Consider the following 25,791-nt stretch of genomic DNA (forward strand, 5'->3'; position numbering starts at 1 on the left):
CAATAAGTAATCTTGTGTTTGCTTAAAGTGTTGTAATGTATTGATATTTGATCAATGTTGATATGACAACGTCTCTCAAAGCTTGATATCGGTTCAAAGTGGGCCAGAGGTCACTGCTGCTTTGTGTTGCTGCTGCCTCTGCTCTCAGCGAGCGGCTCGCTGAAGCTGCTGCAGCTCAACAGTGCAGCGCTGGCAGCTCCGCACAGATAAGTGAGTACATACCCCAGGGGGCCAGAGACAGCCCGACCCTCAGTGGATGAGAAGTGTCTGTGCTGTCAGCTTTGGTTCCCAGCGTGGCCTCTCCTCCTCGGCCGCTCCTACGGCCCCCACCCAGCCCCCCGCCCCCTGGCCCTTTGTGTGTGGACCCTGCTCCCTGTGGACTCGCCGCTCTCTGGCCTTTCACATGCGACTGTGTCCAATCACCCCGCTCACCCCCCTCTGAACCCGGAGCCTCCGTCTCCATCTCCAACCAGCTCCTGACCCTGACACAGAAATGGCAATCACATGAAGAACATGCATCACTTGTATTAAAGATGAGGAAGGAAAAGTGGGCTGTTGTGTCTAATGAGACACACAAGAGATTATACATTTTAGCTGGTTGTCGTTATTAGTGGTTAATGTGTTTTTTTTATTGCACATTAACACTGATGGTCAATATCCTCCTGCGCTATCAGGCCTGCAGCTTCACATGTTAGTAAATCATTTATAAAAGTTTCCTCCACCACGATAATCCATCAACTCTGCACTTAAATTGTTTTTCAAGGACTGCTAGACCAAGAAATGTAATCATTCTAAAAGTAAATATAATCAACTCATAATGAATTTATTTCTATCTGGATGCATTTAGGTCTGGAGAAAGAGGTCCAGCTGTTCATTGAAGGGTCTTTTTGCATGAGGAATTAAAAAATCATGAAGTTTTTAACTAGATGATGACCCAGAAATCTAAAAGTTGAGTGTAACAATGGCGTATTATGAATCTACAAGCAATAATAAAAGAGTTATCATATGGGTAAAACCCTTTGTTACTTTATAAATGTGGTGCTGATAAGTGCCTTGACAGTATAAAGAGGAAAAACAAAGAAGAAAGAACATCATTTCTCCACGATGATAGAAAACTGGCCCCTCAAGACAAAGAAAAAGAAGAGACAGCAGCTCTGTCCAACTCCTCTGAGGGAAAACAGAGTTGAGGCATCCGTCCTTCATCGGTCCCGTCTCCACCACCTCCTCCATGTTGTTTTCCCCTCTCCTCCTGTGTCAGAGGTTTGCTGGTTTGTTGCTTTTGGCCCTGACCGCCTGAAGGCCGGCTCTGGGTCGAGCCAGCCTCGGGAGGATTGGATCACACCTTCCATAGCAGTCAGCTGTCAGATGCTGAGCTGCACCTGCTGTCTGAAGCAGGGTGGGCCCGCCGCCGCCGCCGCCGCCACCACCCGGCCAACGCTGGAGCACATAATTACTGCCTCAAAGATGATTAGGCTGTTTACTCACGGCCATACGCACAACAGATGACTGTTAGCAGCCTCTGCCCCTCCTCTCTGTGATGATGAGGAAATAGCTGCAGCCAACCAACATTCAGACCGTCCAGCCAACAGGTCTGAGGCCAGAAATGACCCATAGCTATTAGCTGTTCAAACACCCCCCTCCCACATAACTTTATTCTATTCAATGGACCCACTGATGGCTGGTTTCATCTACAGGCACAGAATATTTAAGAGGAAAAAACAGGAACTGGCTTTATGGCTTTGAGGCAGTGTTGGTGTTGTGGCTGTTTGAGCAGCAGATGAAACCATCACCGTCCTACAGAGAGGAAGGTTTACTCACTGCTCATGAAGCTTCTTTCTTATCTTGTCTGAAGTATTTTAATAGAAACTTCTGTGGACTGTTTTTATGACGCTCTTGTTAAAGACAGATAGTCCTTGTAAATAGAGTGTGCAGTAAGATTGAAACAAAAAACTGCTATGTGGGGATAGTAGAAGGTTTTTATGTTTGTTTTAGTAACAAAAGGTGCGAGCTCTGGCATGTCCCCCCTGATTTAGTGCAATCTAGTCATTTAATATAAAACTAAAACTTAAAAGATAACGAGCAAAAACACTATTTTGGATATAAAAAGCATTGATTGACTAAGCATCATTGGACTCCTACCTGTGATTTAAATGTGTATTATCAGGTTAGCATTAAACAAAGAGAAGAGCGTGTTCAGGTGGGCTTACCTTTACATCCTGATTCGTCCCACAGGTGAGTCTGCGCAGTGGATAAAGGAGGAAGTTTTTTTTCCCTCGTTAGATTGTAAAACTTGTTAATGCACAGTCTATACGGGTAACACCCCCCTCCTCCCCTCTCTCTCCCTCCCCTCTCCAGGAGCCGTATTGAGCTGTGGGGCTGGGACATTCCTGGTTTGACGACCAGCTCCGCCGCTGCCATGATTTGCTGAGCAATTCGACACTGGCTTCAAAGATGCGTGTGTGGAGGAGGCAGCGCGCACAGACGGAGAGCGAGAAGTTACAATAACGGGGTAGACTGACACAGAAAGAGTGTGTGAGAGCACCGAGCCGGGACGTAACGCTTGTCTACAAACACGCGGACTGAAAACTTCCCGGGAGAAAACTTCCACCACCTCCGCTCGAGTTCAGACCAGGGGGAGTTGTCGCACCTTGGCCCCGAAGTCTGCGCTGCTGGTCGGGTCTGAAAACTCTCTTTCCCCCTTCACCTCCGGCTGTTTCATGTTCCTCCCGTCGCCTCGCACTTTGAGCCCGGGTCTAATGGAGGGCCCCGTACGGATTTGCTTCCAGAAGAATGCGTTTTGCTGCTGATTCACCCGACGGCTCGCAGCTTTTGCCCTCCTGCAGTAGAGGTAAGGAGTGACGGAGGGGAGGCAGAGGGGAGTCCCGGCTGGCTGGCTGGTTGGCTGGGAGCGGGGTTTGGGAGGCTTCGGTGTGAGCACCAGGCCAGCTGGGCTTCTGTGGAAATAATAAAAGAAAAAGTGACGTTCAAAGAAGCCGAGAGCTCCGCGTTGCCGGTTGAATCAGTTTCCTTTATACAACATTAGCGTGTTTTCTTAACTTTGTGTTGTGGTGAAAGTGGAGAGCAGCGGCAGGAGAGCAGACTACACTCCGTCTGTGTGGAGGGCTGCTAAACGGGGGCGCCCGTGTACACACATTAATATTATGTGTGTATATACATGAATTAACTTTCCACATTATTGGCTTGAATTATATTCGCATGCAGATTAGATACTCTGAGTATAAATAGTCATTGTCATACGTTACATTTCACCCCTAACATCCATGAGTACCTGAATACAGTGACAACACTTTGATTTTTCCATTGGATAAGTTTGTATGAAGTTTCAGAATAAAATGGGATTTAGTTTGCTGACTTGTGGCTACATCTAGCTAAGATCATAGCTGGATTATTTGCAGACAGAAAAGGAAACCCACACATAAGACTTAGCAGCATTTTTGTTTGACACCATGCTCTGTATTTGTCTAAAACGCAGCCCAAAGCCTTCAGATTAGCACCATTATTATTCTGCTGTTATCTGTTATCTTCATGCATTCTGCCACAGCTCAGCTCTGTTGTTTCTGAGGTGAAGGAGACACACAAAAAGGCATAAATATTTGTTTGGTAAACAGCTCTTGAAGGCAGCACACTGAACATCCCAGTTGGAAACAGATGGCCTGCGGCCTGCATTTCTACTTTTAAGATGAAAGAACATTTTTAGAAAAGGCAAATATGTCCCTCCTTTGGCACACTGGTGTCACAGTCATAAAAGGTGAAAATGGACGGGGGCAAACGTGAAACATTACTTTGTGCTAAAGTTGTACTTTTATTATGGATCCGCTTTAGGGGCCAACTTTCTGCCACAGTTACCACTGTGCAGAAACATGGTAGCTTAAACTAATATTTGAAACTGTGTTTTCCCCTCTCTCGCTCCAAAAACAGAGAGCCCTTATTGTTTTAGATAAATCCCCTGAGGGCTGTCATAAATGTTGGTTTGGTAAATCCATGTTAGCTCTTGAATTTGGCAAGTGCACAGATTACCGTGAAAAGCACAAAAAGCAACTGTGCCTGCTTGAATGAAGGTGTGATTGTAGTGATTGGGAACGTGCTTTCTACTGATTTTAAAAAAGTCCAAAGTTTACTTATGCATGTGATAAAAACACGACAGAAGAGGCCGAGGGGAAACTTTACAAACTCTAAAGAGTAAAGTCGCAGATGTGGAAACACAGTCAGATCAAGATCCTAAACAGCTTTTGTTTTATTCATATATTTCAAACATTTTTGCTTCTCTTCTTTCTGTGTGAGATCTAAAGAAAGGAGGAAATGTTTGATTTGTAAATAAAAGTTCTCACTAACAGATCAAGAGCGAGTGTGCAAGTGTGTGCATGAGCTTATCTTACTCAGGTCTTGCTGTGTTGTGATCTGCACCGCTGCACTTCAGGAACTTTGAGGATGACAAATCAAAATCTCTCTGGTTTCTGTGTCAGACTTTATTGGGGGGATTTTAAACATAAATCCACATTATTGCAGTTGTATTTTATTTAAATTTTGTACTGTTTTGCTAAAAGTGTTACACTGCACAACTAGATATGTAAGAGGTATTACAAATGTTCAGGATTGTAAATACTCTCAGTGAGAGTTTTGCTGGAGTCTCTCAAAAGTGATAGTAATGATGCCGCTGCAGAGACAAGTTCCTCAAGTAATTTCCTCCGTCTGCTCTTCACCCCTATCATCAGAGCCTCGCAGCGACTTTTGTTACATAGGGGCAACCCTCAGAAAACTGAACACTTAAAAGTTATCAAGAACAAAGTCTCCAATCCGTCTCCAATGCATGACATCCAGTCAGAGGGACACACATGGCTGCTCTCAGATAAAACACTTTCAAGTTCAAACAGTTGCTCGTGCATTGTTGCGTCGGCGGGGGACAAGAAGACACTTCCGATGCCTTTCAGGTCCTTTCAGTGCTCCCAATATTGGGCGAGCTTTTGACACAAGCAGAGAGAGATTTGCTCTTTGTGTTCAGGTCCGGACACTGACGGCGTTCGCTTTAAAGGAGAAATCCTTCCTCAGGTACTGACGCTGAGTCTGTTCTACATGTTTTATTTCAGTTAGGCTACGTGGCGTATTTATTTTCTGTGTTGACTTTCCTTCTACCGGCCACATTTTAACTTTATTCTCTCTATGAATTCCCACAGAAAAATAGTGCTTTACGTTACATTCTGGTCAGCCAGCTGTCGTCCTTTTCCTGCTGGAAATATTTAAGTATGGCAACATGTATGAATAAAAACATTACTCTTTTGAACAACAAAATAGACCAAAGGAATCCAAGCTACGTTACCAAAAAGGGCCTGCAGAGTATTTTTAGTGACTGCCCATGTGGGTGCTTATCTGTGTGAATGAATCAGACAACAGCAGAGCCTCACAGTCACTTAGTTTCTTCTCACAGCCTGTTTTTGGGTCTCGTAAGGAAATTAATAAACCATTAGTGGCCCGGCTCTTATCAGCCGGACCCGAACAAAGCACAACTATGCCATTAAGCGAGCTCGAATAATGTTAGAGCCATTAGGGTGCAGGCTAATGATAAACACATGTTGCTGTAGGAGAACTATGTTAAGTGGGCAATTTGAATGTAAGCATGTGTAATGATAGCAGCCCTGCTCTCATAATGGCTCTCTTGATTTTTCTGATGCAGTATAATAATCGCACGACCACGTACGCTCCAACAGTGACAAATGATTGCTGAATAGTAGCAGCTGATGGAACATGGCATTGATGAGGTCATAGTAAAGGTAAAACCAGGAAGTGAGGTCGTGTCGGCGTGAAAATCCTTTAATTTCAGCCTCAAAATGAAGAAACTTTTAGGTCCTACAGATATTTCCTCCGTGTCTTTGATTAAAATCAAAATGCGCAACGTTTTGGACTCTTGCGCAAACAAAATCTGCAATTTAAAAACATTACTTTTGTTGGCACTTCTCCCTTTTTTAGTTTATTTACAGAGCAGACTGAAGGCTGTGACAGGATTTCAGTGGTTGAATTGATGTCTCTTGTAGGTGAGAGGGTGTGTCTGCAGCTTTAATATATTTTTCCCACACCGTCCCGTTATCTAGGCCCCGCAATCTGGCAGCAAACCTCAGACTGGGCCCAAAGCGAATAGAAGTGAATTAAAAAACCTAAATCAAAATGTGGTGTGCTTGATACCTCTGTGATCTATCGTTTTATTGCTCCAGCGATCAACCTTTGGCGAGGAAAAATGTATAAAGCAGAAAATAAATTGTAGCCGCCACCTTATTTGTCATCGTCATCTCAATATTTTGACAGATGAAATTAAGTCTTAAATCTCTGCTGGCTAATCCATTTCAGCGTCTTAGATTAATAAAGTAGAATTTAGTGGACTGTTGTTTGGTTGACGTTTGACCCTCCTCGAATCTATTCCCAAACTAAAACCTGGCTTGTTTTGACCTCCTGACACTCACAGCTCTCCTCTCGCTCTCATTGCTCAGGGATTGAGTCATACTGCAGCGTTTTTATTCTGCCCTTAACTCTGCAGGCTTCAGCTTCCATTTGTCAAGGACAGACCCAGAGCTCAGGCCTCATTAGATGGACAGAGGGGAGTTTCGGGCAGCATGCCAAAGAGCCCCCATGTTCAAGGAGCCCGGGGGTGCTGATTGACAACACCCAGCAGCCACGAGCAGGGGGTCGATGGGAAAGATGGGCAGGTCAGAGACTGAGTTTGAGTTCTTGTGACTGCTGGGTTGGTGAGTGCATCCTGCAGCTGCAGCGCCAACACAAAAAGACTTTCACTTTCCACCCTGCGCTTCCCTCCTTAATTTATTCTAGGGGAAGCTGTGAGAGGAGTTGGATAAATTGAAGCCATGTTGAAGTAGCCGTGAAGGCAGTAGCTGAAGGTGTCACTTGTGTTTACATGAAGCTGTCATTAGCAGCACTTCTTATCTGCTCTGAGCTCACACTGTCATTATTTTAACTACACAACGCACATGTTTCCCCAGTGGGACCCCCTCCCCGCTCCTTCCGCGTCCCCCCTCCTCTGACAGATGATCCAAACAGCCCGGCGCTGACTCGCTTTACTATGCAAGCATGTTACTCCAGCAGGTTACAGATAGGCCGCATGCTTCCTCCGCTACAACTCCTCGGAAATGTCAGAGGTGAGCCGACTGTAGCCCGGCGTGTACGGCAGCTTTCAACAGATGGTCGGATTGAGTTTCCAAAAATCCAGAACCTTGAAGGACCTGAAACTGGATAATGACTTTCGAGAGATTTAAGAAATGAAATGAGAAACATCAGGGCGTAATTGTTAAGACAAACAAACAGTTTTTGGAGCAGCAGAAACAGATGTTCAGCCAGCCACCGAAATGCAGCGGGACCAAAGCGTGCAGGCTGGAGATACGCGGGGCGAGGAGGTCTGCTTCTTCTCTGAAGATGGTTTGTTTTCTGCTAATGTAATGGAAATCCAGGCCTCGGCTAAATATATATGTCTGTGTTCTCAATATGATAAGGGAATGTAAACCGATACCACACACAGCGCTTTGAGGAGAAGCACACTGTGCCGGCGGTACCGTTAATGAAAATACTCAAACAGCAGATGTTTAAAAGCAGTTTGTGTGCCGCACACTTTGATAGGGACCGTGACTTTTACTGGAGAAAAGAATCACGTCAACGGGGTCTGGATCAAATCTTAAACATAGCCGGCAGACTTGATTAAAACACCAAAAGACTCTGAAAGGCTGCTAGTTGTGAGTCTTTTTTAACCTTTTATAACGTGCTCATAATCATCGGAGGGAGTGCTTTTTGGCCCGTGTAGCTATAAAATATACCCCCTTAACATGATGCAGAACACCACATTTATGAGAGAGAACATTAAGTTCCCCAGGAGGGTCCGACGTGGCATTTTACACAATATTCTCCTCTCGCCAAAAACAACAATTTTTTCTCATAATTGTCAGGCGAATCCGCGATGAGACCCATTGTTCCACTGCCTTGTCTGCTGTAGTTTTCTAATGATTCCTCAGCCCTGGGGAAGATTTCAGGGAGTGAACTTCTGAACCGAACCCTTGCTGACAGCTCGCAGAGCAAAGTATTTCAGAGCATTCAAGGGGATTTTTTTTTTTTTTGCATCCTCAGCGTCTTCCTGTTTGCAAGATTCATTTCTTTTTCCCTTCCTGAAACTGACCCTACTAAATATGCCTGACTTAGAGCGTCGCCTCAGCGCGGGCCCCAAGAGTTAGGCTTTTTTCTTCTTCTTGAAACTGTGAGCGACCGCAGCTTTCTATTTCAAATGTTGAACCAATAAGTCACATCTGACATGGGTTTTCTGCGAACCAGAATGTGTGTGCTGTTGAAAAGCCAGCACAAGGATCAGCAAGACTATATTAAGGCAAAACTAGTGGCTGGCACTCCCCTCCGGCTGACAAACAGGCTACTTGTTTGAAGGGCTGTTTTTCTCCCAGATCAGAGTGTGAGGCCGTGCGGGTTCTGCTGCTTGCCTGCCTCTGGGCCTGTGGTTGCGGGTGCCATTTTGGGCCTTCCCTGTTCCCAGATGAAGCCCCTTAGGAAGCATCGCAACCCTTAATTTATACGAGATATTCAAAGTGAGTGCAGGAATGTGAGTCAGAGGGATAAAACATGTGGTCGGTCCGGCCTTCTGCATTGTTCAGTGAATGAGATTGTTGCAGACACTTAGCAAACACATCTCTGGTTAATCAAGTAAAATAAATCACTGTCATGTCTTGGTGGTGCTCTCACACAGTAGCAAATGCACACAAACCTGCACACAGTATGCTGTTAGCTGTTAGCAGTTAGCATGCGCTATGGTTCCTGTATGTTTTGCTGTTGTCATGAGGTCGTGTTTGTCTTGGCGCCATCAGAGCGCTACGTCATGTGCCAGAAGCTTTTCTCACCTCAAACGCTGCAGCAGCGAGCAGCCTAGACCCGAAATATGCCGCAGAGGTTTTAAAGATTTGACCGAGAGCCAGAAGTGGAAACTCAGATGTTCTGTGTGTTGATGTATCACCACCGAGTTTGTTTTGTGATCACTCGATCGCCGCACAACAAGCGTGGAGTGTTACAAGGCGAGACGGATAAACATTTAGACAAACTAAATAAAGCTTTTACACACTCTGTTTGGGGCTGTGTATTTATCTTTGGGTCCTCAAACTTGTTCGTACAAGGGAGCCGGTTTGTTTGTTTGGGTTTCTGCGAGAGATTTGTGGAATTGGTGAAGAAGACTAATTATATTTTAACCATTTTACATGTGTTTGTTTTTGTTCTGCTGGCTGGCTGTGGAAGCAAAGCTCCCTGTCTTGTAAATCCAGCCCCCTGGTAATACACGGCCATCGCTCCGTTACAAGTCAATCTATCATTATGAGAAATGAAAATACTCAGTGTGTACTTTCTTTCTCACGCCTCTCGAATGACAAACAAAGGCAAAAGCAAACACACTTAATGCAACCGAACTGAGTTATACTTCTCTCGTTTTAAACACTGAAAAAATGAGTTTCTTTGCAGCCTCTGTTCAGACACCCGGGCCTTCTGTTTATGTTGTACATGTTTGAAATTACATTATTTAATATATGTTTCAGTTTGAGAGTACTCTTGGTCGGCAGCCAGGGACCTATCAGGAGGAGACTGAACAGAAACTGTTGTCTGCGTCTTCACCGCTTGTTGCCGTAGAGACGCAGGCAGTGATGGAATCCAGGAGAGCCGAGGAGGGATGAGAGGCTGAACCGAGGGGAGCGTGGGGTGGGGACAGCTGGATCGGATCACTGCATGCCCAGAGTTCACAGCCCACACAGCAGCATTTAAAACACAGATAGGGCTTTGACTCCCTCGGAGAAAGTGGACATTTTTCAAGACGTGGCAAACTTCTTCTCCTCTGCTGCATCAACCTGTTTTCCCATCACCCCTCTAATCAAAGCTGATATCGAGGAATGTGAATCTGTGGCCTCTTCTGCCTCGGTGCCACGGCTGCACAATCCCAGCTCCCCTCTCGGCTGGCGTGATGAATCAGACTCTTGGCACATGTTGGAGATCAGTGTTATAACGCACCCTGAGGGCAAGACGGCCCTCTTGTGCATTCCTCCTTTCCATCAGAATTACCTTTAACGTCTGAGCAGACGTTCCCCTGTGGGCTGAAAGGCCTGTGAAATCAGCCGGAAGGGCCCAGAGAGCTCCGACAATGGGGAAGGGTTGTTAGTTACATGCGCTTTGCAAAAGGTCTCGAGGTGGCCTTGTATGGTGGCGATACCCGGGGATCTGTTTCCAGTGTCCGAGGCCGCTATTGAGTTTCGCCCCTGTGGTTAATCCCGCTGTTCAGGACCTTGGGAAACAGCCGTACCTCCCTTCCCTCCTGTCCCTCCCCCTCGCAGATTCCCAGGAAAACAAGACATTGCAGAACAATCTCCAATTAAGATGGGTCTTACATACTGTACCATTCAGTCCCCACTCTCTCTCCCCTCTGTCTCAATCTCTCTCCCTCCCTCCTCCTCTCCCCTTCTCAGCTCTCTGTTTGTGTCCTCGGCCAACCAGCCTGGGGGCAGAATTAGCGCTGTCTCCCAGGTCCCGGCCCTGGCACTTTGGGAGGGTCGGGCTTTGGTGAAGGGAGATATTGGGGGGGAGGAGGTGAAGGGAGGGGGGGGGGATGTGTGTCCTTGGTAAACAGGGCTTTGTGGGATGTGACTGTCTGATCCCCGGGGGCCTCTCCTTTCATTCCTCCTCTCGTCTGATCCCACAGCACGGCCGTGTCGTCAGGGCTGTGGCGTCTCTGGGTTCTGGGACCCGCTTGGCCCCGCCGTCACCCTGCACCTCCCGGATTGCTTAGGCTCAGTCCTCCTGCTGACGCACACGCAGAGAGACAGCGCAGTGTGTGTGTGAGTCGCAGACTGTCCTTGAAGATGTTTCTCATCTGTCGTTCGCAGTCTCACTTAGTTTAAGTGATTTATTGAGGCAGTGGCTTTCTGCAGGTTCAGACGAGGGCAGCCATTTTCTCTTATTGATCGACCAAACTCCCTGAACATGTTTTGTCCTTACGTCTCAGTGTAAAACTCTTCTTTCCCTTCCTAATTCCCTGATTTGATTCCTAATCATGTCTCTCATTCTTTTTATTCGTTCCCTCGCTTTCTTTCGCTCCCCCTCTTTCTGAGTCTGTCCCACTTTTAATAACTTCTCAGTCTTTAATCAGACAGAGTTAGTCCATACCAGAGGCCCAGTGTTTCCACTCATTAGTTTCCTCTGTGGCCCCGGGCTGCCTCAGTGGGCTCACCGAGACCAATAGAAGAAGCCCATAATGGTCCCCTAGAGTCTCTTCTCTCTCGGGAGGCTCTTCCCAAGAGTTCTGGGTCGAGCTGAATGTAGTCAGGCTGAATCATCAGTCAGTTTTGGCAGTGGTGGATGCGCGCTCAGCCATTATCTGCGCGTCTCTATCTTCCAGCCAAATAAAGAGGGAGGAGAAATGAGTCGCAGCTTGGCAACTTTTCACCTCCCAGTGAATGTTTCACCTCTTTCTCCCCCCGTCTCCTCTTTCTCTTCTCCCAGAGAGCTCCGCTTTCTATTTTCTCTCACATGCTTTTCCCCTCGTTGCCTCTCATCTTCTTGTTTTGAATTTATCTCCCATCTCCTGTGTGTGTGTGTATGTGTCTTTCTCTGTGTCCGTCGCTCTCTCTTTCTGTGTGTGTGTGTGTGGAGCTGAGGAATGTGTGTGCTGCAGATCCTCTGTCTGTGAGATGTGGGGCGAGTGCAGACAGGTTTGGGGTATAGCATGTGAATCAGCTTCAGTGCACAGGTCAGATTAGACCATCATAGCAGAAAAGACTTGCTCTTTCTCTCACACTCCACTGCTCGCTCACCCTTAACGTCTTTATCTCTAACTCTGAGCCTCATCGCTTCCAGACATTTGTTACAATTCTCTCTTTTTGAAGATAAACCTCTCTGATTTATTGGATTTGTATCACTGTGGTATTGAGTCAGAGCTCATGATATCGAGTCGGCGTAGGAGCTGCTTCGTGATGTCTGCTGCTGGCTTTTATTCAGCTGTGCAGCCTTGTGAAGCGGGAGGCCTCAGTCAGCAGCACCAGTTGTGACCTGTTCCTCCTCTGCCCTCCAGGTCTTTGATGCTCCGCCGCGTTGCTTTTGTCCCTGTTTACCCAATATGACAGGGATATGGGCCAGCCCCACATGCGGGCAGATGGGGCTTTAAGTAGTTCCTGCGGAGCGGAGGCCAAAAAGAAGTGCAGGTGCTAACCCCCCCAAGAACTCAAACCCCTTTCCCTTCCCTGAGGGCGGCCTGTCAGTGTGTTTATTTTCTCCTGTGTCATCACCAGGGATCCCTCTTGTCCTACTCGAGGATATATAGTGCTATTCCTGTGTCTGAGTTATGTATCACTCCCTAGATGGATAAATGAAAGTGCTGCCTTAACACAGTAAATCTGGATTCCTCTGGAAGGGAACCTGACAGATAAAATCCAAAAGATACAAACAAAAAAACAGAGTTACAAAGATGAAGTAGGAACACAGCGTCTGAGAAGACTGCTGTGCTTTACACACTTAAGCCAGGTGTCAGTCAAACATTTTCCAAACATACATGGGTCACCCCCACACCCAGAAAACAGGAACTTTTCCACTTGAACTCGCTGACACTAAGCTCATTTATTTTCATAAACTGTCCCTGTGTCTGTATATCAGCTTTCAACGGCAGCGTCTGTTTTCTACGCAGGATGTCTCTTCAATTTATAGCCGTCCATCCCGCCTTGAGATTGGCCACGCATCTACGACATAAGTGCAAAAACAGAGAGTAACACAAGATCAGATTTGGGATAGGAAGAGGAAATCTGGAACACACTTTTAGGGGTATAGTCTGGAGTTTTGAGAAGGAGAGCAGAGGAGTGAGGGAGACGGCTGGCTGCAGATCAACACAAGACCAGCGGAGAAGGTGATCAGACTTCATTTGACAGGGACTTCCCCTTTTGTCAAAGGGCCACTCCAGCTTTTGTCTCAGCGTCTGCTCCGGAGGAAGCAGGACTTGCCTTTCCATGCAGCCAGCGCTGCCAGCATCAGGACGTCTCTCTGTGATGTGATGGGGGATACAAGATATCCTTGCAGTGTCTGTCTCCACTGAGGCGGCTTCATGGTGGCGGATGTCAGAGGAAAGCCAAACAGATAAGAAGCTGGAATGATGCCCCTGTGTTTCCTTGTTGTGGCAGATTGATGGGCCAGATACGAAGCTGTATGTGTGTTTACACAACGGCACCCAGTCCGGGCTGCGGTGCCCGACTGCTACGCCCACTGAGAGGAAGTCACTGGTTAGCGTAAGAAGGCAAAAGAGAGGTGGATACAGAGAGGGAGTTACAGAATCGGCTTTCTCATCACACCGTGAGCCAATGTGCCTGCGCTTGACTGTGCATTTTCATAGAGCCGTTGTTATTACTGTAATTATATATCATTATTCCGGCAGAGGGAGAAAGATAGTTTCCACTGATGACATGGGGGCAGTGTGCAGGGCCTGTTGCAACTCGTGGGATGGAGAAACGCTAGCCTGCACGATGTGGGTTTGATCTGCCTGAATGAGCATGCTCACACTTAAACTGCAGCCTGAAATGCAAAGCGTGCACGTGCATAATGTTGTGTGTTCAATCCTGAAGTCAGAACTGCAGATTGTTGTTGTTGCAAGTCGGTCAGAATGAAGTTGGAACTACTGAGAAAGCAGCGTGAGGGTTTTTATGTTTCTTTTTAAGCACCCGGTTTATGAGGAATATTTGGTCATGTGTGTAAATGAGTGAACGTGTGTGTGTGTGTGTCTCAGTTAGCAGTTGAAACTGAGAGAGCCAGAGGTGACCTCTGTGGGCTGGTCCAGGGCCACCAGACACCCGCTGGTTCACCCTCTCTCTCTGCTCTTCCCTGACCTTTGACCTCAGGGTGAGAAGGGGGCGTGAGCCAGAAGCTGAGAGAGTTTATTATTTCCTGCCTCTTCTCTCCTCCTCCTCCTCCTCCTCTCGGGATGCCCTCTGAGAGAAAGAGAGAGAAGGATGCGGAGAGCGAGAATGTGTAAATGGATAAAGCATCTGTGTCTTTATGGTTCGGTCATACAATCAACAGATTCATCCAAAAAGTCAGCGTTGTTTTGCTGCCCGGTTAGCGGCCGGGACCAACTTGTCATTCTCTCGCCTTGAGAGGAGGTTAAACAGATTGACCTGCTCCAGCGTCGAGATGAAACAATGTTGAGGTTGAGTTAGAAACCTGTTCAGCTTCACCGATCCCACCCAGACATCATCCTTTTAATTTGACCCACCCTTCTGCCCCGGTCGGCCCTTCCGCTAACGTCTGCGAGCCACCGATGCGCCAGTGTGAATATCACAGCTGGACGGCCATTGTCCCAGTGGCCGCAGGCTCAAACCCTGGTTACCAACCAGGAACCTGGGATCAAAGCCTGCCCGGATTACTCTTAGAGAAAGGAGGAGGAGGTGCCGCAGTCAGAGGGGTCGGGTTGAAAAGGATAGAGGAATGCTCCTAATTACGTGCCCTCCAGTGTGTCTGGGCCTGCACTTCAGGCTACAGTGAACCTATGAGGAAGCAACACAGTGTGACAAGAGAGTGATATTAAGAGTGAGGGGACAGTCTCTCCACAGCCACTCCATTAGCAGGAGATCCCAGCGGCCCAGTGGGAGAGAGGAGCAGGGGGGCGAAGAGGCTGGACATTCCAGCCTCCGTGGAGACACTGAAGTGGGTGAGGAGAGGGTGAGGGTGGGAGGTGGAGATCAAGGAGTGTGTAAAGAGGATGTGTCGTGAAGATTAGAAGGATTGTCATACAGGATTCATTTGGAACCTTATAGATTTTCTCCCCACCCCTGAAATCCTCCTGCAGCTTGTTTTGTCGTTTACTTCTGTGTCACCGGTTCCTTTGCTCTCTCGGATGCTGTCATGTTTCCCTTCAGAGCTCTGGTTTGACGTGTTTTTCCTCCTCTGTGTGTTGCAGGTTTGCCGATCAGACGAGGGCGTGCGTGTTGGGCAACACGGCTGCTGGCAGGGGTCAAAGTGCACCATGGACAGTGGCCTAAGGGTCCTCCTGTCCACTGTGCTGTGTCTCAGCCAGTCTCTGCTCATCAGCTGCTCATGTAAGTTGTTCTCCTTCTCTCTGCTAAACACAAATGAAAGGGCTCAGAAACCACAAAATGTTACTATTGTAATAATTATGGAGTAAACGATGGTGTAATCTGGTGTCCCGTAGATGCACCGACTCTGCAGCTCCAAGCAGCTTTCACTCATCAGTTTCTATCAGCAGCACTGAAGCTGTTTTTAGCAAAACCCAATGTTTGCTACCTGCCCAGCACCAAACCGCAGACAGATTATTTGGTGCAGACGTGGTAATTATAGCAGCTAAAGAGCCAGAAATACCGAACTTTTCTTATACTTACTAATATTACTCTGTGTCTTCTAAAAGCGGAAGGATTTGGAGGCGTTTTTCAGCCTTTTGTGGACTTCCCTGCCCTGTAGCAGCCAAACAATTCACTTAAAAGTACGAGTTTGCAATTTAATGCTAATTTTAGTTTGAATCGTTGTTTGGAAAGGTCTGTCCCGTAAAGAAACTAGAATAATAAAGAAGCTGCGAGCAGACAAAACAAGGGTGGGTGCCTCCTGAAAGCCAAACTGAAACAGGAAACAAACAAGCTTCACAATCAAAATCTTTAGCCACATGTTTTTACTGATATTAGATAAATATTGTGATTTGCTGTGGATTTGTACTCAAATGCCTTTCAGAACCCAAGAACTGTCCACTAACAGTTCTCTTATATTCACTCTTTAAAAAGTATTCTTACTAGGGAGGCACGATATTGGATTTTTTGCCGATATCTGATTTGCAGATATTTTCCAACGTCTCCCTTGTAGTGGAATTGATATCACGCTTACTCTTATTTTAACGGCCTTCTGGCAGATGCAGAAATAACCTAATACAGTGCTTTTTAAAATGTACACATTCACTGGGCAAGAAAACTACTTGAACTTAGGTTATGTACAAAATTCCAGATTTATTTGTTTTCTTTTCTTTTTTTAGGGCATCGAGCATTCAGGCAGAATTAGAGCGTTGTTTTGGAAAATATCGGCAGAAAAATGACGTATCTGCAAATACCAATAACGTGCCGATAATATCGGGCATCCCTAATTCTTACTCCTCAAAGCCATGCTTTTTGTGTCCAGGAGATATGTGTCAACTCTATTGTACATCTGTAGATTGAGGGAAAAAGATTGAAATTTGTGCTGACTAAAAATCTGCTGATTCCAACTTCTTAACCTGTGTCTCTGATTCTGTCTCCTCCCCAGCTCAGTATCCCTCTTTCCGCTCCGAGCCGGCCTCCCTGGTCCAGAGTCCAGGCTCTGTTGCTCGTCTTCGCTGCTTAGTGAGCCCTCCCTCCGCCGTCGTTTCCTGGCGCTTCAGAGGCCGTCCCCTTGACCGGGACACCCTGCCCGGCGTGGAGCTCAATGAGGGCTCCCTCACCATCTCCTCCCTGAAGCCCGGCCATGCTGGTGTCTATCAGTGTTTGGCACGCTTAGACCATGGGCCGGCCACCGCCAGCCGCCTCGCACGTGTGGCTATAGCAGGTACGGATACAGAGAATTACCCCTCTGTGCATACTTGAGCTCACTTCAAAGCCGCGGGGTAAATAAAGAGAGGAAGCTGCCTTGAGAGGAGGAAGGCCATTTTGTGAGTGTTGAACACTTAGAAAGAATGCCTGTCCTCGGCTGCCTGCTGCTCAGTGGCCGACGGGAAGGAAGCAGTAGGAGTTTTTACTCGGGCGTCCTTCCAAATGCCTCTTGACCGGTATCCTTAATGAGCCTTGGGCCTTCCTGTGCAGTTTGTTATGATCCTGCTGGGGTGCTGCTGGCTGTTGGACGCTACACTAAGGGGTCGACCCTGATCTGGAACTGTATGAGGCATGAATAGAATCACTTACTGCAACAATAAACAAACTCAGTGATCCAACACAAACAACTCAAGTAGCGCTGCTCGCATTCGTTTGTGACTGTGATACTAGGCTCATGTTGAACGTGCAGAAAGTGAGTTTAACTAACGGACTCTTTTTTTTCTGTCGCTGCAGAAATATCAGAATATGAAGATGGCCGACGGCGGTCTTTATCAGTGCAGGAAGGCAGCACTGTTCTTATAGAGTGTCCTCTACCGCACAGCGTGCCTCCAGCCCTGCCCCGACTCAGAGCGCGAGGGGAGCGGATAGAAGTGTCAACAGGTTTGTTTCAAATCAACATTCATTTTACCCTTGTTCACTTCCTGAGGGTGTAGCACATACATTATCTTGGTACTGTGGAGGTTGTCTGAGCTCTGTCTGACTCTGCTGCTTCCTTCTCGTCTCAGATGACTATTTAGTTCTTCCGTCTGGAAACCTCCAGATCATCTCTGTGTCAGCCCAGCACCAGGGCATGTACAAATGTGGTGCACTCAACCCTGTGACTGGGGAGACTGTCATGCAGTCTCATGGTACCAAGCTATCAGTGAAACGTAAGCCTCATTGCATCTTATCCCACTTTATATCTCAGCATCTTTTTCTGTTATCACCTACTTACTTTGTTCTCTTATTCAGATTCAGACTCGCCCTCTCCCGTGCGGATAGTTTACCCCACCTCCCCTGTGAATGTGTCGGTGCTGCAGTCCCAGCCGCTGACGCTGGAGTGCATCGTGTCCGGCAGTCCTGCACCTGCAGCCAGATGGTTTAAGAACGGTAAAGAGGTCACACTGGGGTCTTTTCACAGACAACTGCACAACAACCTGGCCTTTGTGACGGTGACGAGCAGCGATGAAGGAAGTTACACCTGTGCTGCTGAGACCGAGCAGGGCACTGTGACCAGCGCGAACTATACTGTGAATGTTCTCGGTAAGAAGAAGACAGGAAAGGGAGTTGGGGGTCATGGGGACTGTATGCAGCAGATCTTAAATAGATGGTCTCTCCTCCACAGAGCCTGTATCGATCACAGAGGGGCTGACCGACCAGCTCGTCTCTCCTGGCTCCTCTGCTCGTTTTACCTGCTCGGCTAAAGGAAACCCCTCCCCAAACATCACCTGGCTGTTCAACGCTGAAGCCATCGCTCCATCACATCGCTTTCAGATCTCTGGATCCTCACTTGTTGTCACAGACGTGACATCACAGGATGTGGGCGTGTTCCAGTGTCTGCTGGACAACGGCATCGGCTCGGCACAGTCATATGGGATGCTTACGACACACTCAGGTAGGTTTCACTTCCCCTAAACTAACTTTATTATGGAGTGATCTCAACCCAGTCCAGAACCTTGTCTCCACTGTGTACCACTATCAGGTCATGACTAACCTGACATCACGAGTGTGTACACTGACACTGCAGGACTTGCAGAGCTCAAAGGTGCACGGGTACAAAAGGGAGACGCTTGAGAAATGCCACATGATTGTACATTGTTACAGAAAGTCTTGCAGGTGTTGCAAAGGGTTAAGGCATCCTAGCAGGCGGGATCTCTGTGTGCCTGCACATACAGTATCTGCAGGGAGTCCTTGCTCTTTGAGTGTGAATGTGTGAGTGTGTGTGTTTATCTGAGGGCTGGTAGGAGAGGCTTAGCCAAGGCCGCCCTCCTCCTGAGCCTTGAACTGAGCTTGAGCGTGAGAGTGAGCTTTGTGCACGCCGTCGGGGATAAGCCCCCGGACACTGGAATGTAAGGAGTAGCCGTGGAGGGTTATGACGAGGACCAGACCACCCAGCTGTCAACATCATACACAACTGCCTTTTATTTATTAACACATCACAGCCCTCCCCCTCCTCCACTGTGCTCCCCCCAAAGCCTCCCCATTTCTCCTTCCCCAGACACTCTACGCCATGGCCCCATTCCTCCGCTCGCCCCTTCTATCTGCGGGATGATTAATACGACTATATGAGGAACATGGGGAGTACAAATCACGCAGGATCAGACGAGTTCACTGCAAAACATTTGTTCCCCTCTCACAGGAAGAAGGATGAGATTTAATATCTTTCTCTGCAGACTCTGTTGATACGTAAAAGCAGAATATGCAGCTGATAAGCAGGATATGCTCGCAGAGGTAAACACTCTGAGGTGGGTTTGTGGGGTTTTTTTCAGTACCAGCCACAGCAGCTTATCGCATGCCCTTTGCAATCAAAGTAAACAGTGTCATTGATGTGTGCTGTTGTAATTCATCACAGAGAGCAATCTGTTTGGTATCGTTGTTCCCATCGCCATGACAACTCGCTGCTTTCATCCTTTAAGTGGGATGTACCACAGAGGAGGTGTGGTGTCCTCATCCTGTCATGTGATTGGCTGTTTCCTCTCTGTCATTACCATCCACACAAACTGCTCCTGAGTGACAAAGTTAGCTGCCCCGGTACAGCCACGAAATTTAACAACTGTGATAAAAACATTTTTGTTGACCATGACACATCTCACATCTCCTCCCCGCATCAGGAGGAGCTATTGTGACATCCTGTCAGGAATCGAGAAAGTGTTTTTGTCTTTCCAAACGGAGACTCTCGTCCTTGCTTTAATCCTACATAATTCCCCTTCACATTGACTCCCAGGTGTTCTTCTGTAATAGACTGACCTTTTTCTTGGAAGGACCTGGCAGCGAACTCCGTCCAGGTGCTTACTCATGAAATATCACTCCTCTTCATCAGGGTGGTGAGGACGCCGTGGCCTTAATTGCCTCCTCCTGTGTCAGTGTGGCGGAGGAGGAGCCTCTGCTGTGGTTAGGTTATGACTCAGAGTAGTGCAGAGGCAGAGGGAGAAAACGAGCAGGAGAGTGTGTAGGACTGGATGTATTGCCGGGCTCTGATTCGCTCCGGTATTTTAATGGTTGGCGTGTGGAATGTGCGGCAGCTGGCCGCAGTCCCAGGATCAGGTCTAGTGTTACCAGCTCCGGGCCTGTTTGTTTAAGTGAACCAGTGCCGCACACAAAACAGCACGAACCTGGACTCTGTCTTGCCCCTGTGGCAAACCTCACTGCTAACCTCCTTAACTGTAGGTTTTAATATTGAATCAGGCTGCTCTTTGACCTCAGCGGTGTGGCTCAGAGTGGAACGGTCCCTGCTCTCGATGGCTGAGCTCAGTGTCCTCCAAATGTCTGTGAAAAATTCCACCCAGGCTCTGCCAAACTGGTGTCAGCCGTAATAAGGCTCCCAGCCTGCAGGATTTGCCCAGGTGGACTGCTCTGGCTGGGGCTCAGATTTAATGAAAAAAACAAACAAAGCATGATTATGTGGTGCAGCAGAGGACCAGGTTTTTCTTGTTATTTTATGTAGATTTAAAGGCTTGTTCCAAATGTAAAACTTTCCAGCACTGGATGTCCCTTGTTGACACGTCGGGCCACCTCTGTTAGCTGCTGACTGAGGATCATTGTTGCCATTGCTTCAGCATTTATTACAGCGTGCTTTCTCCAGATGTGCAAAACTCTGCATAACTTAGAACCACATTCTTCCTCTTAATATTCACATGAACTATGATAGAAATCAGCAATGAAAGAAGACTAATGCAAACAGTTATCTTATGCAGGAAGTGCAGAAAAGTAACCATAACTTGTGATGCAAAAATGTTACAATATACTTAACTGTCTATAGTCTAAAATGGTTAAGTTAAGAAAGCAACCAAAAAGGTTTGCACGTTTTCTCGACAGTTCAGTCATCATTACTTTAAAGCTGGAGATCTGACTGTTACACACCCGGTCTCATTCTAATTATCTCTGTTTATGTGCCTGACAGATCCACAGCCAGGCTCCACTGCCTCACCATCTCTGCACCCCATGCAGAACGACGAGGGCCACGAGCGCTTCCTGCCTGAGGACGAAGGCGAGGTGAGCAATCTGCCGGCTGATCGGAGCAGCGACCGCCCGACCCCAGAGGCGCCGATCATCATCAGCCCGCCTCAGACTCACAAGCCCGACGTGTACGACCTGGAGTGGAAGGCGGGGCGGGATGGAGGGAGTCCAATCAACGCCTACTTTGTCAAATATCGTAAGGTGAGGGAGAAATACAAGCTGCCACTTTCTTGCAATCGTTTTAAAGAGAGATTTTAGTGTTACCGCAACACACACGACCTTTCCCTGAAGTGTTTTTTCTAAACCAGCTGTGAATGGGCAAATATATTCTCCTCATTAAATATAAAACGTAGGGCCAGGGTCTTTACTGACGGAAAGCTCGGTCATTTTCCTGTGTTTGCCTCGGTAACAGGCTCAGCCTGACTATAAAACTGCAGCGATATTAGTTAAGACTTGGTTGGCAGCTGGACTTGGTTTCGCTGGAGTCGGAAACTGTGACAGAAATCTCACAGGGATTGTTTCTGAGGCCGTTCTCTGTTGTTATTCAGACTCAGGAAGAGACCCACAGATGATTCTGTTTTTCTGTCTGTCATGTTTACTCATGTGTTTGTATTTGTCTGTGTGTGTGGCCGTCTGTGTCTGTGTGTGTGTCAGGTCGATGAAATGGGAACAGTGGTGGGGAACTGGCACACAGTCCGTGTCCCTGGCAGTGAGAAGACCCTCCGGCTGTCAGAGTTGGAGTCCTCCAGTCTCTACGAGGTGCTGATGGTGGCTCGCAGCTCAGCAGGCGAGGGACAGCCGGCCATGCTCACCTTCCGCACCGGGAAGGGTGAGACCACCTTTCTTTCTCTTAACGTCACATATCTCTCTCCTATTAGCAGTGTATCTTTGATGCCTTTGTGTATTAGTCTGTTTAGTGGCTTTCGCAATATTCCTGGGAGTAATTTGCCACTGGAAGACACAACCATACGTTTTTTTTTTTCCAACAAAGCTGCAATAGGAAGAGGAAACTTTTCAGCTGCCTAAAACATCAACAATAAATGTCAGGATTCAGTGTCGGCTTCTCTGAGCTAAAAAGCATCTGGACGTAAGATTTTTTACTGACATTCAGGAAGATATTTATCAGAGAAGACACATGAATCAATAGCAGTCTCCTGAGAACAGAAAACATGTAACCCACTTTTCATTTTCAGTTCGGACTGTAAGAAAATGTGCTGCAACTTTAGAGGGTGGTGTTTGTGTTTGTACCTTCAGAGTTGATCTATATGAGGACGGAAAAGGAAGCACAATAAAGTCAAACAAGCCAGCCAGCAGAGAAAGATTCATTACATATAATTGCAAAAAGATGAAAAGAGATGCCCTGAGGATAAATGACTCAGTGAAACATGTTTTGTATACAGCCTTATACTCCATCTGAGGATTGATTAGTCCTTTAAATGGCTACACCCAGCTTTGCCAGTAATAATCCTAACAACAATCATAAACTGATCAGTATCTCAGTCCTGGTGAAGCACTGTGAGCAAGTTTCCATGTTTTTGAGACGAATAAAAATAAAAACAACCACAAACGTTCCCAAAACAAATTGCAAAAAGCTTCACCACAGAAGAGTTGAAAAATGTTCCCTGGTCAGAAATATGTAAAATACTGACCAAACCCACAGATATGATTATATCCCAATGGTGGTTCTTCCAGAAAATACCAGCTAGTCCAAAACCAGGCGCTTATGTTCAGACGTGCAGCTGCATAAGAAATATTTCACTACTCCTCAGATCTGTATTTATTCATTAAAACATGCATTTTACAGGAGACAAAATTAAACACACTGTGTGATGCTTCTTCTAATCGACCTTTAAACTCTAGATTCAAGATTCAGGATGTTTATTGTCACTCCGGTTATACAAGTACAATCGTGTTAAATACTTATGCTGGGACGCTCTGATTAAAAAGGGTAAAATATTTAATATAGACATAAAATAGAAAAAAATAATTAAATAAGGAAGCAGTAATGAAACAGTAACATAAATTAAAAGTAATAAAGTGGAGCTCCCTCCAAGTCTTCCTCCTCCTCCTACTGCGCCTCTCTCATTAACCTCTCACTACAAAATGCATGTTAATTAAAACTTTAAAGGGGGGTGTTATGCTAATTTCAAGCTTCATATTTCACTCTATGATACCTGTGGAGTAGCTTTGCATAATTTACAGTTAAAAAAACTATTTTTTTCTCACACTGGTGCTCTGTGCAGGCCCTCAAACAGCCTCTGCCTGAAACGACTCTTGTCAGCTCTGTCCCTTTAAGAAACCCCGCCCCTACAAGCCTGCTTTCTTCTGATTGGCCAGCTCGTGACGTCACGAAGTGCAGCCTGTAGAAAAAACAGTGTGAAAGCTGGCGTTCACAGCAGCCTGCAGACCGTGCTGAGAAGCCTGGAGATTACTCCAACATACTTTTACCTTCAGATCTGAAACTTCACCCACGTTTAGTCTGAACATCCAACATTGTGACATTATATATACAAGTCTTAAAATGTGAAACAGCATAATGCCCCCTCTTTAAATACCCAGAAACAAAGACATGGCTGTAGTAAAAGAGCAGCTTTGTTAAGAAATATAAGTAATAAAAATATTTTTCTTCTCTTTTTACTGACTGTAAGAATCACTTAGTTTAAGAATCAATTTCTTGTGCCTGTTCTGTTCCTGAAAAGTGTTAAATTGGACACACATTCACATCACACTCTCAACCAGGCAACAGCACAGCTAAGTGTAAGAGCAGAGCTGCAAATGGAAACCTGAAACCCTCCCTGATAAAACCCGAACAACTCCGGAAGCCAGGAAGAAATTTTAGATTTCAGAGCCAACATCCGGAGCTGTTGCGTGTGCGTTTGGTGGAACTGATAGCCCTGGAGACCTTATGGACCTTGTTTTTGTTTCTCCTCCCTCAGAGAAGAGCACCACCTCCAACAAGAATCCGTCCAAGCCTCCCGTCATCTCGATGGCACCCAAAGCTCCAGAGGACAAAACCCCCACCACACACTTTGGTGTCGTCATACACGACAGAGGTAAGTGCCGACACGAGCGGTGTGCGTCTGCTGCAGCTGCTGGACTGAGCAGACGATGACTGTGGGATGTTTCTGGGGAGGTTACGGTGCTTTCCGTCGTGTAGATATTCTTTGCTGAGTTCATGACCGGACTGTGCTGAACAGTTCTCAGAGCTTCATGTTTAGATGTGGTCTGCTTTGCTTCTGTCTGCCTTTGAGTGCAAACAGTGAGAGGATAGTTGACACCCTGTAATGACTCTTTGGATGAGAGATGCTGTAAGCAGAAAATTGTGAGATTGCACACAGCTTCAGGGTCAGATCTGAATATGTGTGTATCCGTGCGTGTGTGTGTGTGTGCATGCTTTACTCGCATTACAAGCAGGCCAACTTTGCTAAAACCACATTGGTCTTTTCACTAACCCTCTTTCTCTCTCTCTTACCCTCTCCTGCCCTCTCTAACTCTGTGGCTAAGAGCCCAGGCAGTAAGTACATATTACTCACGGCATGCCGCTGCACTCTGATGTGTATTCTGTCTCTGTGAACTTCTTCCATACTCACATGGGATGGGATGCAGCCAGTTCTCTTTGTCTTTTAATGGATGCACAGTTACATTTGCGTGACTTAAGATTATTCCCTTTTTCTTCCTGGTGCAGTACCCGAGGCCCCAGATCGCCCCACAATCTCCATGGCGACTGAAAGTTCGGTGTATGTCACCTGGATCCCGAGAGCCAATGGCGGGTCTCCGATCACAGCTTTCCGTGTGGAGTACAGACGCAGGGGCAGCGCAGAGTGGGTCGTGGCTGCGGACAATATCTCGCCTCTCAAACTGTCTGTGGAAGTTCGCAATCTGGAGCCTGGTGAGTTTTTCTCTTCAGTCCAGTGAAGCTCGGCAGGATTCATCTGCACAGATAAAAGTCTCTTCATCCTTCCCCTCATACGGGAAATTAGAGTCTCACGTGACTGAAACATTATATTTCTCTCTCAGGCTCCACATACAAGTTCCGTGTTGTAGCCATGAACATGTACGGCGAGAGTCCTCACAGCATTTCCTCCAAGCTGTACCAGGTCCCTCCGGCCAGCCCGCGTATGGCAGACCGCCCTGTGGTCGGACCGCACATCTCGTCCACAGACGCCATCAGTGACACTCAGATCATGCTGCGCTGGACTGTGAGTACTGTGAGGACCAAGTTTTTATATCCTTTTCTTACTTAGGCCTTATTTTTGGTATCATTTCTGTCATTTACATTATACTGCACTGTTCTGGAAAGTAAGCAGTATGGTTAAAACAGTAGTCTGAAGGGGCAGGAAACACAAGCAGTCAGATTTTATTCAAACGTGTTTGGAAGAGAAAAAGAAGGCGGACACAAACTGGCTCTCATCAACTTTGTCTAAACATATTTGTAGTTGTTGTTTGCAAACAAATTTCTTGTGCAATGAGGGATTATTACAGAGATTCTGGCTGCACTCACTTCCAGCTCACGGCTTGTGAGTTTATTGCCCTGATGGACTTTGTCCTTACAGTTAATAAGTATTAAAATGAAATATTTAAGTCCTTTTTTTATCGTAGAGATATAACAAGGTCAAATCATGAAAGAGCTGACAAGAAAAAACATTGAAGGGCCATGTTTTAAAGCTTCGCCTCACCTTTGGGACTCAAATCCTAGTCTTAAATATCAGGTCTAAATATCTAAAAGAGAAAAGTAGAAGCATAAAAGGCAAATACTCCATCCATCCATCTTCCGCTTATCGGGGGCTGGTTCACGGTGGCAGCAGGCTAAGCAAGGTGACTCAGACGTTCCCCAGCAACGTTTTCCAGCTCCTCCTGGGGGATTCCGAGTCGTTCCCAGGCCACACTGGATATATAATCCCTCCAGCGAGCTCCATGTCTGCCCCGGGATCTCCTCCCAGTTGTGCCCGGAAAACCTCCAAAGGGAGGCGCCCAGGAGGCATCCTAATGAGAT

General features: G+C 46.8%; 1 protein-coding gene across 2 annotated transcripts in view; it reads left to right on the plus strand.

Annotated features, from left to right (window-relative positions):
- Positions 1–2,463: 2,463 nt before the first annotated feature.
- cdon (cell adhesion associated, oncogene regulated) overlaps positions 2,464–25,791 on the plus strand; it is a 31,248-nt gene continuing 7,920 nt past the window's right edge. Inside the window, exons 1-12 of one of the 2 annotated variants that reach the window (XM_069668404.1) lie at positions 2,464–2,848; positions 14,978–15,116; positions 16,321–16,599; positions 17,097–17,243; positions 17,369–17,512; positions 17,595–17,885; positions 17,968–18,237; positions 20,743–20,999; positions 21,453–21,627; positions 23,735–23,851; positions 24,484–24,687; positions 24,816–25,006. In XM_069668404.1, coding sequence (XP_069524505.1) covers positions 15,044–15,116; positions 16,321–16,599; positions 17,097–17,243; positions 17,369–17,512; positions 17,595–17,885; positions 17,968–18,237; positions 20,743–20,999; positions 21,453–21,627; positions 23,735–23,851; positions 24,484–24,687; positions 24,816–25,006 — 2,148 coding nt within the window. In that variant the 5' untranslated portion in view covers positions 2,464–2,848; positions 14,978–15,043. The remainder of the gene's footprint in view (positions 2,849–14,977; positions 15,117–16,320; positions 16,600–17,096; positions 17,244–17,368; positions 17,513–17,594; positions 17,886–17,967; positions 18,238–20,742; positions 21,000–21,452; positions 21,628–23,734; positions 23,852–24,483; positions 24,688–24,815; positions 25,007–25,791) is intronic. The other variant, XM_069668405.1, reaches the window with a different exon arrangement.

The sequence above is a fragment of the Semicossyphus pulcher genome, unplaced genomic scaffold (assembly GCF_022749685.1).
Source record: "Semicossyphus pulcher isolate SPU_LCO1_2020_fin unplaced genomic scaffold, fSemPul1.0.p SCAF_19, whole genome shotgun sequence".
In the NCBI taxonomy this organism is placed as follows: domain Eukaryota; kingdom Metazoa; phylum Chordata; class Actinopteri; order Labriformes; family Labridae; genus Semicossyphus; species Semicossyphus pulcher.